This window comes from Hypanus sabinus, chromosome 25, assembly GCF_030144855.1.
Source record: "Hypanus sabinus isolate sHypSab1 chromosome 25, sHypSab1.hap1, whole genome shotgun sequence".
In the NCBI taxonomy this organism is placed as follows: Eukaryota; Metazoa; Chordata; class Chondrichthyes; order Myliobatiformes; family Dasyatidae; genus Hypanus; species Hypanus sabinus.
Window position 1 is genome coordinate 7,865,867 of NC_082730.1, and position 16,208 is coordinate 7,882,074.

The 16,208-nt window shown below is 46.8% G+C and overlaps 1 protein-coding gene across 2 annotated transcripts in view; it reads right to left on the bottom strand.

Moving 5' to 3' along the window:
- LOC132380972 (MAP kinase-activated protein kinase 2) overlaps nt 1-16,208 on the bottom strand; it is a 196,335-nt gene that overhangs the window by 71,837 nt on the left and 108,290 nt on the right. For both annotated transcript variants that reach the window (XM_059950012.1, XM_059950011.1), the window contains exon 2: nt 3,262-3,401. In XM_059950012.1, the coding sequence (XP_059805995.1) occupies nt 3,262-3,401 (140 nt within the window). The remainder of the gene's footprint in view (nt 1-3,261; nt 3,402-16,208) is intronic.

Here is a 16,208-nt window from a genome sequence, read left to right on the forward strand (position 1 = left end):
TAAATCTCTCCCCTCTCATCTTAAACTTGTGCCCCAGTTCTCGATTCCCCAGTCCCAGGAAAAGGACTTTGTGCTTTTACCCAATCTACATCTCTATACAATACCCCCTTGAATTAGCCATTTCTGCCCTGAGAAAGTCTCTGGTTGTCCACTTGATCTGTGCCATTTTATCGTCCTGTGCAACGGCAACAAGTCACCTCTCATCCTCCTTTGCTCCAGAGGGAAAAGTCCTAACTCACTCGATCTTTCCTCATGAGCCATGCTCTCTAATCCAGGTAGCACCTGGTTAATCTCCTCTTCACCCTCTCAAAGGCTTCCACATCCTTCTTATAACGAGGCAACCAGAAATCAACAATATTCCAAGTGCGCTCTGACCTGAGTTTTATAGAGGTGCAACATTACCTCGGGGGTTTTAAACTCAATTCCCCCGACTAATAAAGGGTCCCAATGAAAGGTCTCAGCCCATAACATCAACTGTTTACTCTTTTCCTGAGATGCTGCCTGGCCTGCTGAGTTCCTCCAGCATTTTGCGTATGTTGCTCTGGATTTCCAGTGTCTGCAGAATTTCTCGTGTTTGCAACACATCATACGTCTTCTTAGCAACCTTCTTAGCGTCTTTTTTGCGGGTTCTATGGACGGGGACCCCAATAACCCTCTGTCCCTCCACACTGCTAAAAATGACACCACCACCCCGAATTCTGCCTTCCAAAGTGATGCACTTGGCATTTCATCATGCCAGCTGGTAGGCCAGGCAGGTCAATGGAGTAATCCAAGACGTTCTGAAGAACCAGTATTCGATGCTCAGAGTACGACGGAGATGGTGCTTGATGGCCAGTGAGTAAATCCAACTTTCAGAGATGAGATAATGTCACTAAATGAGAACACTCAGCAGGTTTATGCTTCGAGGCAAAGACTTTCCTCGGCAGAGGGTGAGAAAACAGGCAGGTTTTGTTGTGGAGAGGGTGGTAGACAGATGAGGACCCTATCTCCTTACCTGCCCATCACCTCCCTCTGGTGCTGCTCACAAAGGTTGGCTTGCAGGTGCAGCAGGCTATCAAGAACGCAATTGCGATGTTGGCCTTCATTGCTAGAGGGATTGAATTTAAGAGCAGAGAGGCTATGTTGCAGGGTATTGGTGAGGCTGCACCTGGAGTACTGTGTGCAGTTCTGGTCTCCATACTTCAGGAAGGATACACTGGCTTTGGAGGCAGTGCAGAGGAGGTTCACCAGGTTGATTCCAGGGATGAAGGGGTTAACCTATGAGGAGAGATTGAGTCGCCTGGGACTATAGTCGCTGGAGTTCAGAAGAATGAGAGGGGATCTTATAGAAACATACAGAATTTTGAAAGGGGTAGATAAGTTAGAGGCAGATAAGAAGGTAGGATAGAGGCAGGAAAGTTGTTTTCACTGATAGGTGAGACTAGAACTAGGGGACATAGCCTCAAAATTCAGGGGAGCAGACTGAGGACAGAGATGAGGAGGACCTGCTTTTCCCAGAAGGTGGCGAATCTCTGGAATTCTCTGCCCAATGAAGTAATGGAGACTACATCAGAAAATATACTTAAGACAAGGTTGGATAGATTTTTGCATAGTGAGGGAATTAAGGGTTTTGGGGAAAAGTCAGGTAGCTGGACAAGAGTCCATGGCCGGAGCAGCCATGATCTTACTGAATGCCGGAGCAGGTTCAACGGGCCAGATGGCCTTCTGACCTCTCGTATCAAACTGCCCCTTCTGCAGCCCTGCATCTCTCACCAATCAACCTCCCTGCTCTTTACTTCATCCCTCCCCCTTCCAGTTTCACCTATCACCTTGTGTCTCTTTCTCCCCTCCCCCTACCTTCTTATCTGACTCCTCATCTTTTTTCACTCCGGTCCCGCTGAAGGGTCTCGGCCCGAAACGTCGACTGTACTCTTTTCCATAATGATGTCTAGCCTGCTGAGTTCCTCAAGTATTTTGTAGGTGTGTTGCTAGGACAAATGGAAGGTCTCCAAGTAAGGGAATCCAGGGCTGCTGTGGTGGACCTGCCATTGTTGTAGCATTGTGGCTGAAAGGTTTCAGAGTTTCAATCTCTCTCTCTCTCTCTCTCTCTCATGAGAGGACTACAACCTTGTCGTTCAGTTTGGAGGCTTGCGTGCCTCAATGACCCGGAGAGCCCAGTTGGCTACAGTCAGGGCTTTAGGCCTTAACTCTTGATAGCATCACATGCCACAAACTAGTCAAAGGGTAGAGGTCAGACTAAGAGAGGTCCACTGGTCCTTCAGGTTCAGCTCAGAGCTAACGACCCTAACTGGTCAAGCAACACTGTTACGAAAACAATACTGAAGAATCCTTCAATATCTGTGGCAATGGTATTCCTGAGTCTCCAGCCGGGACTTGCATGACTGACAGTAAACGGAGAGGAAGCTGCTAACACCATGAAGGAAGCCGTGAACGTCACCAGACAGGAAAGACCTTCATTACTGCCCTAAACACCCAGCAGCGTCACAGGCAAGAGAAGGAGACGTACAGTGGTAAGAAGGTAAAGGATTCAAAGACTCCTCTACGGAAAGTAGTGTTTTCAGGGCAGACTGGAATCCCCCACAATGACATTTCTGTCTGTGAGTTCTAACGACGCCCAACACAAATCTGAAGAATAACTCATCTGTCTGGGCACATTGCAGTCACAGAGACTTACAACACTACAGCACAGAAGCAGGCTCTTCAGCCCATCTAGACCGTGCTGAACTATACCACCAACCTGCACCCAGACCATAGCCCTCTATACCCTTCCATCCATGTATTTACCCAAATGTCTCACGCTGAAATCAAACCCAAGTCCGTCACTTCCGCTGAAAGCTCGTTTCACATTTCCAGCAGAAGAAGCCCCCCTCAGATATTAAACACTTAATGCTTCCTCATTATCACCATTTCCACCCTGGGAGAAAGCGGCTGGCTGTCCACTCTAATTATGCCTGCTATCAACTTGCACACGTCATACCAACTCACATCTCACCCGCCTTCACTCCAAAGAGAAAAGCCCTCACTTCCTCATAGGATCTGCTCTCTAATCCAGGCAGCATCCCAGTAAATCTTCACTGCATTATCCCTAAAGCTTCCACATCCTTCCTATTGTCTCCGAAACACTCGCCCACTCAGATGGGACTAGTGTAGATGGACATCTCGGCCAGCACGGACAAGATGAGCCAGCGAGGCCGTGTGACTTTGCCCCCCTTCACAAGGTGCCAGAGGGGTGGTACGACGCATCACCGTGCAGGGACTCACCATTCCATGACGATAAGAAGGCACTTCCTCCCCTGGTACAAGTTCTCGTAGACATCCACAATGCGGACTATGTGATTGCAGCCGGACGCTCGCCAGTGGAGATCCATCTCCCGCCGGGCCTTCGAACAGTCCTGCAGCATCTGAAGAGAGAGGAGGAGGAGGTAGTGTTAAATTCGGAAGAAGGTCTCCACACCGGGGCACAGAATGGCAGCACCCTGCAGGCACAAGGGAGGCGGTGTTGGGGAAATTCATAATGGAAAAAAGTAAGCTGAACGGGGATAGAGCAGCGATAAAATCAGTGTCCACTTTATTAGGAACGTCTGTACACCTGCTCGTTAATGCAAACATCTAATCAGCCAATCATGAGGCAGCAACTCAGTGTATAAAAGCATGTAGACATGGTCAAGAGGTTCAGTTGTTGCTCAGACCCAACATCAGAACGGGAGAAGAAGTGTGATCTAAGTGAGCTTGACTGTGGAATGATTGTTGGTGCTAGAGTATCTGTTGGTGGTTTGAGTACGGTCTCCTGGGATTTTTATGCAAAACATTCTCTAGAGTTTACAGAGAATGGTACGATAAACAAAAAAAAACACGCAGTCAGCAGTAGTTCTATCGGCAAAAACACTTCGTTAATGAGAGAGGAGAATGGCCAGACAGGTTCGAGCTGACAGGAAGGCGACAGTAACTCAAATAACCACGTGTTACAACAGTGGTGTGCAGAAGAGCATCTCTGAACGCACAACATGTTGAACCTTGAAGTGGACGGGCTACAGAAGCAGAGGACCGTGAGCACAGACTCTCCGGCCACTTTGGTACTAAAATATTCGCAGACGACCTAATTCGGGCTCAGGGTTCCGTAAGTATCAGAGCAGCTACCTCGCTGTGATCTACTGAAGCAAACTTTTGTTGGCGGATAGATCCTACGGGGGGTGGGGGGGAGGGCGGGCAGGCGACCTGTCGCACTCCCCGCTCGGTTGGCCGCTCGCTCCGGACTGGAACCGCCGCGGCTCCGGTACGGGGACCTCTGGCCCTGACCGTGTCCGCTCACACCACCCACAACCAGTGGCACCTGGCCAAGGCATCTGGCGGGCGGGAGGCTGGAGTCCGGGCCCGGAGACTGTCTAATGAGCCAATGAAGCCCTCAAAACTGCTTCGGTACCTTGAGTCCAAGCACCCCGCACTTAAAGACAAACCCACTGAGCTTTTTCAGCAGAAAAAACGTGAACAGCGCGGGACAGAAGCTAAATGCTGAGAGACGTGAAAACTAAACTGTGGAATAATCTGGACATAAGGAACCTGCTTCGAGTATCAGTTTGTTCCATTTATGTTTAACATTCCCCCCCCCCCACCCCCTGTCAGCCGGTCCGCAAGAATATTGTCAATATTAAACCGGTCCGCAGTGCAAAAAAGGGTGGGTACCGCTGGGTATACATTGTTTCTACTTCCGGGTTGTGGGGTTTTACTTCCGGCCTTGCCTGCCCCGGTGCGCATGCATGTAACTAATCGATCTGGGGTCGATCTCGCCTTTGACTAAGGCCGAGGTAGGGGATCTTGGGCTTAAAAAGGTTGGTGACCACTACATTAGACCATGATACAGGAGAAGAATTCGGCCATTTGGCCCATTAGACCAGGGTTTCCCAGCCTGAGGTCTATGGAGCCCACGGTTAATGGTAGGGGTCCATGGCATAAAGAAGGATGGGAACCGCTGGATTAGACCAATTCTACTGACCGACAGCAACATACGGAAGGTGAGATGATTTACTACACACTCACTGGTTTGGACACGGAATACCGATTAGCTTTATCTGGGACATATACAGTGAAATGTGTTGCACTGTATCAATGACCAACATGGCTGGCAGCAGCCTGCAAACATCACCACGTTCCTGAAGCCAACATATCATGCCCACAACTCACGGACCTTAACCGTTACGTCTTTGGAACGTGGAAGTAAACCGGAGCACATAGAGGAAAGCCACGAGGTCGCAGGGTGGGGGGAAGCATTCAGACCCCTTACAGACACCAGAGGGAATGGGAAACCCGATCATGAGCACGGCAGAGTGACACCGCCACGCCAACGGGTGCGGGAGATGCCCTGCCATCTGCGCAGCATTGAACTGACACGTCGGGCTCCTAAAACGGCTTCACTCGCCTTAGCAGCTCCCAGGCTGCGGGCTCACTCCTGGGACTCTGCGGCTAATGTCCTGTGTTCATTATTTACACAATTTGTTTTCTCCCCCACACACACCTTGTGTGTCTGATGGTCTTTGTTAGGAGGTTGGGGGGGGGGGGTTCTATGGTGTTTCTATGATTTGTGATGACAAATCTCTAGGTTGTATACTGCATACACACTTAGATAATAAATGTACTCCTGACTTCAAACATGTGAAATTTACAACCAACTTGAAGAGCAGATGCAGATTCCAATGTCGTGTTCAACAGTGTGCCGTGTAAATATCTGAATGTAATGAATGTAAAGCGGTGCAGGGCTCTGGGAAGAGAGAGCGACCGGCTGGCTGATCGTCCTTACATTGGAAGCCTGACATCTGCAAGTCTCTGAGCCGACTGAAGGCTGGAGTTCCGGAGGAGGCCTGTCCTGGAGTTGAGGCCTGTCTGTGTGTGTGAATGAGTGGGTGGGAGGAAGGGGAATTGCATTTTGAGCAAGTCAGGCCGATGAAGCATTACTATTGACTCTGAGCTAAACTTCAAATCACATATTAGCCATACGATTCAAACTGCGCACTTGCAGTTAAGGAACATTGAAAGAGTTTGACTTCTTATAACATCTCAATATGCAGAAAAATTGAACAATCCGTTGTCAGCCAATTAGACTACAGTAATCCAACCTTTTCATGACTGCCTAAGACAGATACAAATCGGATGCAGCTTGCTCAAGGTGCAAGAATCTTAACCCAAAAAGAAGGACTGAGCACATTTCACTGGTACTGGCATCATTACACTGGCTACCTGTGTCCTTTAGGATCAATTCTAAAAGGCTCTGAATAATCTCACTCCTCTGAATACTTTTTGAGTGTCTATGCTCTTACATCCCCAATTGTAATCTTAGTTCCAAGAACACTGGTTACAATTTCTAGCCTGGTATTGGGTGTTAATGAAGCATTTCACTGTATGCTCAATCTACGCGTGATAAATTAACAAAGCTGAATCTATTATACCGCACTATTTATCCAAGCTTTGAAGAAATTATGCAATATATTTCTCTGAAATTGTTTTTCTTTTTAAAAGGCTTTCACCACATCGGTACATGTGGCTATCTGTTAGGATTATACAGAGACAGTACAGGCTTAATGGGCCAAATGGTATCCTTCCCTGCTGTAACCATTCTGTGATCCTGCTACAATGAAGGTGGGTGAGCAGTTGAGGATGACCTACACACACACTCTGCAGAGATCCTGGAGTACTTCACATTTCAAGCTTCCTGTTTTTATTTTAGATTTCATGTTAGTCAACACATGCAGAAATTTCAACACGCAGGAACTCACGTTAGAACAGCTCACTTGGCCAAACCACAGAAGCACCATTCAGCTGACAGAAGTTCCAGGTTGTGAAAAGAATGGAATTTCATGTGTGTCTGTTTTACAGAGCCACAGTGGACAAAGTGTCTTAATTCACAGCACTGCAAAGTACCGTGGGTTACTCATAAAGAAACATTCTGGAAGAACATAACTAGAACTTTTATTTACAACAGCAAACAGCAACGACGTTTTACACTGCTATGCTTCTAGACCGTTCTGTCAGTTCTGCGCATGCTCATAGCTCCGTCCATTCACGTTCTTACACGTGACGCGATACTACCACAGGGAAGTTGGCACTTGTCCCAGGCACAGTGGAGAGCATCCTGGCTGGTTACATCACAGCCTGGTATGGAAACACCAATGCCCAGGAACGAAAAAGCTTACAAAAAGTGGTAGACACACACAGTCCATCGCCTTCCCCACCACTGAGCACATCTACAAGGGGCACTATCACAAAAAGCAGCTTCCATCCTGACGAAGGGTCTCGGCCCGAAACATCGACAGTGCTTCTTCCTATAGATGCTGCCTGGCCCGCTGCGTTCCACCAGCGTTTTGTGTGTGTTGCTTGAGCATCCAGCATCTGCAGATTTCCTCATGTTTCCATCAGCAAGGATCTCCACCAGCTAGGACATGCTCTTTTGTCACTGCTGCCGTCAGTCAGGAAATAGCGGAGCCTCAGGACCCACACCACCAGGTTCAGGAACAGTTATTACCCTTCAACCATCAGGCTCCTGAGCCGGAGTGGACAACTTCACTCACCTCAATGCAGAACCGATTCCACAACCTCTGGACTCTGCAGCTCATGCTCTTAGTATTTTTTATTTCTGCATGTGCACAGTTTGTCTTCTTTTACACATTGGTTGTTTATCAGACTTTGTTTTTACATGCCGTTATTTATTGATTCGACTGCACTACTCTGTTCTACTGTGAATGCCCGCGAGAAAGTGAATCGCAGGGTTGTACACAGTGACGACAATAACATCACTTTGAACTTGGAGTACGAATGGAGAGCGAAGACTTCACAGCCAAAGCAGCCTCTGCAGTGGCAGCAGTCTGAAGCGACAGCCAGCTCATGGTGCTTAGCAAAGGAGGCAAGACAGTGGTCGAGGTTTAACACCCAAACCACTAAGGTGTTGATTCCGTCTGAATGGCACTCTGCCTGATCTTGATAAGGGGCCATTTGGGTTGCATCTGAACCCAAGCCAAGTTCCCAAACAACAAACTAGCAACTTCAAAATTGTGTCACTCGCCTCCTCCTCTTCTGATTTGTGTCTGCTTGCGTGTGTTTGCAGTCCGCCCGTCTGAAAATTAGTCCATCGGCTGAGCACGCTCTACGGCAGGTTGGCGTGCCGGTTACACTGTGCACAGCAGTCATTTCCAAAGTTTCACCACTCAAACCCTGAGACCCCTGCAAACCCAAGGAAAAAACCCTGCAGACGCTGGGGCCTTTAACTAAAAGGTGGGGCTGCTGGGAAAGTTTAGCAGGTACAGCAGCACCTGCAGAAGGGGAGAAAAACAGCCCCCGCCCCCCCCCGCACTGATGAGAGGTCATTGAGATAAAAGGTTAGCTCACTTCCGACTCGCTGACTCCGAAGATCCTGCCTGATTTACTGAGTGTTTCGAACACAACCTACTTTAACCAGATAAGAACTAGAAGGGAGAGGGCATGACACCAGTGAGCTTTTCGAATTTGGAGACGCACTCAGTGGCCACTTTATTAGGTACACCCATCCATCTGCTCGCTAATGCAAGTATCTGACCAGCCAATCACGTGGCAGCACCTCAGTGCATAAAAGCATGCAGACACGGTCAGGAGGTTCAGTTGTTTTTCAGACCAAACATCAGAACGGGGAAGAAATGTGATCGAAGTGACTTTGGCCATGGAATGATTGTTGGTGCCAGACAGGGTGGTTTGAGTATCTCAGAAACTGCTGATCTCCTGGGATTTTCACGCACAACAGTCTGTCGAGCAGTGGTTCCCAACCTTTTTTATGCCACGGACCAATACCATTAAGCAAGGGGTCTCTGGACCCCAGGTTGGGAACCCCTGCTCTAGACCTTACACAGAATGGTGCGAAAAACAAAAAAGCATCCAGTGAGTTGCTCTGTGGGCAAAAGCACCTTGTTAATGAGAGAGGTCAGAGGAGAATGGACAAACCGGTTCAAAGTGACAGGAAGGGGACAGTAACCACACGGTACAGCTGTGATGCGCAGAAGAGCATCTCTGAATGCAGAACAAGTCGAATCGTGGAGTGGATGGGCTACAGCAGCAGAAGACATAGAAACATAGAAAACCTACAGCACAACACAGGCCCTTTGGCCCACAAAGTTGTGCCGAACACGCCCCTACCTTAGAGGACCATGAAGATACACTCAGTGGCTGCTTTACTCAGTGGAGGAAGTACCTAATAAAGTGTTCCCGGACCTCTCACGGTTAGTTAAGGATGAACAATAAATGCTGGCCTCACTAGGGACAGTCGGTATTGGAACTGGTTTATTATTGACTAATTGTCTTGCATACTGTTCATAACGATCAAATAGAGTGCAATGAACTAAGCGACACCATAACAATGCTGAAGAAAGTGTAAGAGTTACTGAGAGAATGTGGTGCAGGTAAATGATAAAGTGCAAGATTATAACAAACAGCTCGTGTGTCACCACCAACGTGAAGTGATAGTAGCATTGCAAGATAAACTGGAGAAAGTTTGCAGGTGCTGAAAATCCAAAGCAACACACACAACATGCTGGAGGGTGTCAACAGATCAGGCTGCATCTATGGAAAAGAACAGTCAACCTTTCAGGCCAAGACACGTCCTCAGGACTGAGAAGGAAGGGGGAAGGTTCCAGAATAAAAAGGGGAGAAGACCAGCTGGAAGGTGATAGGTGAATCCAGGTGGGTGGGAAAGGTCAAGGGCTGGAGAAGACAAGCCTGATAGGAGAGGAGAGTTACACCATTTCCTTTTTAACTTGGGCTGGAAATGCAACTTATTTGGTAATATTATTTTATGTGTTATGTTTGAGTTATATGCACTGTGTTGTGCACCTTAGTCTCTGAAGAAAGATTGTTTCATTTGGTGACATACATGTAACAGGGTTGAATGAATTTGAAGAGTCCATTACATCATACAAGTGGATCTGTCCAAGAGTCTGACTACAGTGGGAATCAAATTAAAAATATACATTGTACCACAAAGGTTTTGTTGTCACAAGAATGGGTCCATGCTTGCTGCCGATTCCTGGATGCAGTTACAGGGAGTACGACTCATTAGGAGTTTGAGGAGATTTGGTATGTCACCAAAGGCACTTACAAATTTCTACAGATGTACCGTGGGGAGCATTCTGACTGGCTGCATCACCACCTGGAATGGGGGGGGCGGCACCACACAGGACTGAGAAAAGCTGCCGAGAGTTGTGACCCCAGTCAGCTCTCGTCTCCCCAAGCATCCAGGACATCTTCAGGAAGCGATGCGTCAAAAAGGATGCCCATCCCAAGACATTCCCTCTCTTCCCACTGTCACCATCAGGGAGAAGGCACAGGAGCCTGAGTCATACACTCAATGATTCAGGAACAGCTTCTACCATCTGATTTGTGAATGGACAATGAATCCACGAACACTACCTCACTACTTTCTTTTCTCTTTTTACTATTTATTTCATTTAACTTTTTAAATATTTATATGTACTTCTTATTTTAACTTACAGTTTTTATTATGCACTGCAATGTCAGGCTGGTGGGGCAAAGGTACATCTCACCTCTACCAAAGGAGGTGTAAGACACTCCTTCCCTCCGCTAGCCTGCGGGTCACCCTGGGGCAAGGGGTAGCACCTGCTTAGAACCCCTGATCAGGGTCACGCGAAGCCATTATGGCTTCAAGTCCTGGTTATGCGACCACTGACGCCAGGCTGACAATCTCTGAAGAGTATTATAACGGCTGGTCTCACCCGTCTTGTAAAGACACTGCCCAGAAGAAGGCAATGGAAAACCACTTCTGTAGAAAATCTGGGCAGGAACAATCGCAGTCACAGAAAGATCATGATCGGCCACGTCATACAACACCGATCAGAACGAATTACTGCAATGTACTGCTACCGCATAGTGACAAATTTCACGACATATGCCAGTGATATCAAATCTGATACTGAACGATCTCCACAGTTCCTGTGGCTTTCTAGTAAAATAAGATGCAGTAATAATCTCGACTGAGGGACCAGACCACAATGCTATTGTGTAAACTCCTCAAACTTTGACGATGCTTTCATCTCATTGAGAAGGATGGGATCGACATTGGCTCTTCAAACCTGTCTGTCCCAGTTTAGTGTCTCATCCTGGCACATTGACATGCACCCCCTGATTTCAGATGCTGCCCCCCCCCTGAGTCCTACCAGGTCCCCTTTCCATTTGTTCAATCCATTCCCCTCAGGTTCTGCTACTCACCCTGGCAAGAGAAAAACTGGCAGAGGCCGGAAATCCAGAGCAGCACACACCAAACGCTGGAGGAACTCAGCAGAGCACACAGCATCGATGGGGAAAATGTACAGAACATAGAGCATACAAGCACATTACAGGCCCTTCAGCCCATAATGCTGTGCCAACCATGTAACCTACTCTAGAATCTGCCTAGAATTCCCCTAGTGTACAGCCTCTATTTTTCTAAGCTCCATGTACCTATCTAAAAGTCTCTTAAAAGACTCCACCGCCACCGCCGGCAGTACATTCCACGCACCCGCCACTCTCTGTGTGAAAAACTTACCCGACATCCCCTCTGTACCTACTTCCAAGCACCTTAAAAATACAGCCCCACTTGTTAGCTATTTCAGCCCTGGGAAAAAGCCTTTGACTATCCACACGATCAATGGCCCTCATCATCTTGTACACCTCTATCAGGTCACCTCTCATTCTCCAAGGCCAAGTTCACTCAACCTATTCTCATAAGGCATGCTCCCCAATCCAGGCAACATCATAGTAAATCTCCTCTGCACTCTCTCCCTATGTTTTCGGGCCGAGACCCTTCTTCAGGACTCTTTCCTCCCTTCTTTTAATTCAGGCATAACAGCCCTCCCCTCCCAGTCCAGATGAAGGTCTCAGCCAAAAACATCGACTGCTTACTCTTTCCCATAGATGCTGCCTGGCCTGCTGAGTCACTCTAGTGAGTCAGATTCAAGAATTGGTGACTTCAATTTCCATTACAGCCACTCGGGCAGCTACCTCACTGCATACAGGGAAGTATTGTCCTCTACGTAAAAGGCTAGTTTTGTTTGGCAGACGTACATCAAAACACCGGGGAATTGTGACGCCCCTGTCAACAACCAACACAGTTCGAGGATGTGCTGGGGGCAGCCCGCAAGAGTCACCATGCTTCCAAGGCCAATGCGGCACGCCTACAACGTACTGACCCTAACCCGTACGTCTTTGGAATGGGGAAGGGGAAAGGAGAATCGGGAAGAAGCCCACAAGCTCACAAGGGAACATACAATAACGGCAACCGAACCCGATCACTGACACCACCAAGCGTTTCACTAGAGTGCCAACCACACGTGGAATGTAGCCACATCTGTCGCCAAGCTTTCAGTGCCATCATAACGTACCCACAACTCACTTACCCCACCCCATACACCTTTGGAATATGGGGGGAAACCAGAGCAGCTGGAGGAAACCCCAGAGGTTATGGGGAAAATCCTTATACACAGTGGTGGGAATTGAACCCCAGCTAGTGGAGCTGCAAAACATTACCCTAAGTAAGATATAATGCCTAGGGCTTGTTTCCTCTCCGCATTGAATGTATTTCAATGTTTTCTCTGTATACCAGACCTTATCTCCATCTTCTCCAACCTCTGAAGGAGTGTCTTCACACAAAAAGTTAATTCTGAGTCTCTCTGACCACAGATGCTGCCTGACCTGCTGAGTATTTACAGTATTTCCACTTTATTGGGGTCCTACTCAATACTTACTCCTCCATCTCGCAGAAATACATTCAGTGGCTGGTATGACTGAGAGACACTGAAGCTGGTAGATACAGAAGTCTTTATTCAGCAGAACAAGCAGCAGGTATCTTAGTCAAGACACTCTTGAAAGAAGAGGCCTGCCTGATCTAGTATTACATGATATTTTTGTATGCTAAAGATCAAAGGTAACAGCAGGACAATTCTACAGTTACATGTATCTACAATGCTCCCTTTGAATTACATATAGGTTTCGCACACCTCCTTCTTACAGACATCCAAAATGAATGTTAATTCCTGCCGACTCTGGGGTGCATTCATGTATACGGTGCTAGAAAGTTGACAAACCCTGTAGAGTTTTCTCTATTTCCGCACGAATATGACCTACAATGTGCTCAGATCTTCGCATAAGACTTAAAAACTAGATAAAGAGAACCCAATTAAGTAAATAACACCAAAAAACATTATACTTGTTCATTTCTTTTTTGAGAAAATTATCCAATATTACATGTATTTGTTGGAAAACGTATGTGAACCTCTGGGGGAATGCCTTCTACAAAAGCTATTTGGAGTCAGGTGTTCCATCAATGAGATAGGATTTTGAGATGTGGATTATAGAGGTGCCCTGCTATATAAAAAAGACACACAAAGCCAGGTTACTGACAGACCTTGCCCTTCTCGGAAGATCTGTTTACGGGCATCATGCCTCAATCAAAACGACTTTCAAGGGACCCTAGAAGAACTCGAGGGATAGAGTTTAAGAGTCGCAGGGTAATGATGCAGCTCGATAAAACTTTGGTTAGGCCATTCTTGGAGTACTGTGTCCAGTTCTGGTCGCCTCACTATAGGAAGGATGTGGAAGCATTGGAAAGGGTACAGTGGAGATTCACCAGGATGCTGCCTGGTTTAGAGAGTGTGCATTATGATTGGAAATTAAGAGAGCTAGGACTTTACTCTCTGGAGAGAAGGAGGATGAGAGGAGACATGATAGAGGTATACAAGCTACTAAGAAGAATAGATAGAGTGGACAGCCAGTGCCTCTTCCCCAGGGCATCACTGCTAAGTACAAGAGGACGTGGCTTTAAGGTAAAGGGTGGAAAGTTCAAGGGGGATATTAGAGGAGGGTTTTTTACTCAGAGAGTGGTTGGTGCGTGGAATGTACTGCCAGGGTCAGTGGTGGAGGCAGATACACTAGTGAAGTTTAAGAGACTACTAGACAGGTATATGGAGGAATTTAAGGTGGAGGGTTATATGGGAGGCAGGGTTTAAGGGTCAGCACAACATTGTGGGCCAAAGGGCCTGTACAATGCTGTATTGTTCTGTGTTCTATGTTAATTGTAGAGATGCATAAAGCTGGAAAAAGCTACCAGAGCATTTCTAAAGACTCGAGTGTTCACCAGTCCACAGTAAGAGAAATTGTCTACAAATGGAGGAAACTCAGTACTGCTGCTACTCTCCCTAGGAGTGAGCATCCTGCAAAGATCACACAAAGAGCACCATGTGCGAGGCTGAAGCAGGTGAAAAAGAACCCAAGGGTAACAGCAAAAGACCTGCAGAAATCTCTAGAACCTGCTGAAAGTGTCCAATATAAGCGAAACACTGAACAAGAACGGCGTTCACGTAAGGACACCACTGCTCTCCAAAAAGAACATAACTGCGCTTGTCAAGTTTGCAAAAGACCACCTGGATGTTCTACAACAGTCTGGGACAATATTCTGTGGACAGATGAAGCAAAAGTTGAACTTCTTGGCAGAAATGCACATTGCAATGTTTGGCGGAGAAAGGACACTACACACCAACACCAAAACCTCATCCCACTGTGAAGCATGGTGGAAGCAGCCTCGGGGCCTGCACAGCTTGCAATCACTGGGGGAATAATGTATCAAGACATTTTACAGGAGAATGCCAGGGTAGGGGTCTGTCACCTGAAGCTTAATAGAAGTTGGACAATGTAACAAGACAATGATCTTAATGACAAGAGTAAATCAACAACAGAGTGGTTTTAGAAAATGAAAATTCATTTTTCAAATGGCCAAGTCAAGGTCCTGACCTTAATCCTATAGAAGGACCTGAAGCAAGCAGTTCATGCAAGAAAGCCCACCAACATCGCAGAATTGAAGCAGTTTAGTAAGAAGCAATGTCCTGAAATTCCTCCAAGCTGATGTGCAGGACTGATCAACAGTTACTGGAAACGTTTGGTTGAAGTTATTGCTGTACAAGGGGGTCACACCAGTTACTGAAAAGTGCACATACGTTTTCCAACAAATGCATGTAATATTGGATCATTTTTCTCAATGTAAATGAACAAATTTAACGTTTTTGTGTTATTTATTTAATTGTGTTTTTTTTTAAACTAATTTTAGGACACATGGAAGATCTGATTATATTTGGGTCAGATTTATGCAGAAATAGAAAAAATTCCACAGGGTTCACAAACTTCCTAACACCACTGTGTGCAGACTTCTACGATCAAATGGAGTGTTTCTTTGTTTGCATTTGACCCCAAAATGCAGCTCGAGGACACACATTGTTCAGTGCTGCATTTTAAATTCACTCTACAATCCACCTTCAGGACTGAACAAATTAATTTTTGCTGTATACCATTACTATATACCATTGCTATATACCATTACTCCAGAATATGCCCTATCAGTAGCTACTATATTGCGTACCTCCTATACCATAATAAAGTGGCCACTGTGTGTATGTTCATGGTCTTCTGCTGCTGTAGCCCATCCAATTCAAGGTTTGATGTGTTGTGTGTTCAGAGATGCCTTTTTGCCCACCACTATTGTAATGAGCAGTTGTTTGAGTTACTGTCACCTCCCTATCAGCTTCAGCCAGTCTGGCCTTTCTCCTCTCATCTCTCTGATTAACAAGCCGTTTTCACCCACAGAACTACCACTCACTCAGTGAGACCCGACCTACATTGGGAAATAGTTTCGCCAAGCATCTACGTTCCGTCTGCCAGAACAAGCAGGATCTCCCAGTGGCCACCCATTTTAATTCCACTTCCCATTCCCATTCCGATACACCCATCCACGGCCTCCTCCACTGTTGTGATGAAGCTACACACAGGTTGGAGGAAAAACACCTTATATTCCATTTGGGTAGCCTACAACCTGATAGCATCGATTTCTCAAACATCCGGTAATGCCCCCCCCACTTCTCCATTTCCCATCCTCTTTTCCCTCTCTCACCTCATTTCACCAATCAACTTCCCAGCTCTTTACTTCATTTCCAACCCCCCCCCTTCCAGGTTTCACCTATCACTTGGTCGTTCCCTCTCCCCTCCCCATCACCTTTTAAATCTGCTCCTTAACATTTTTTGCTCCAGCCTTGCCAAAGGGTTTCAGCCGGAAACATCGACTGGCCTGCTGAGTTCCTTCAACATTTTGTATGTTACTCACTGGATGTTGTTTGATTTTCGCAGCATCCTCTAAAAACTCTAGAAACTCCTGTGTATGAAAA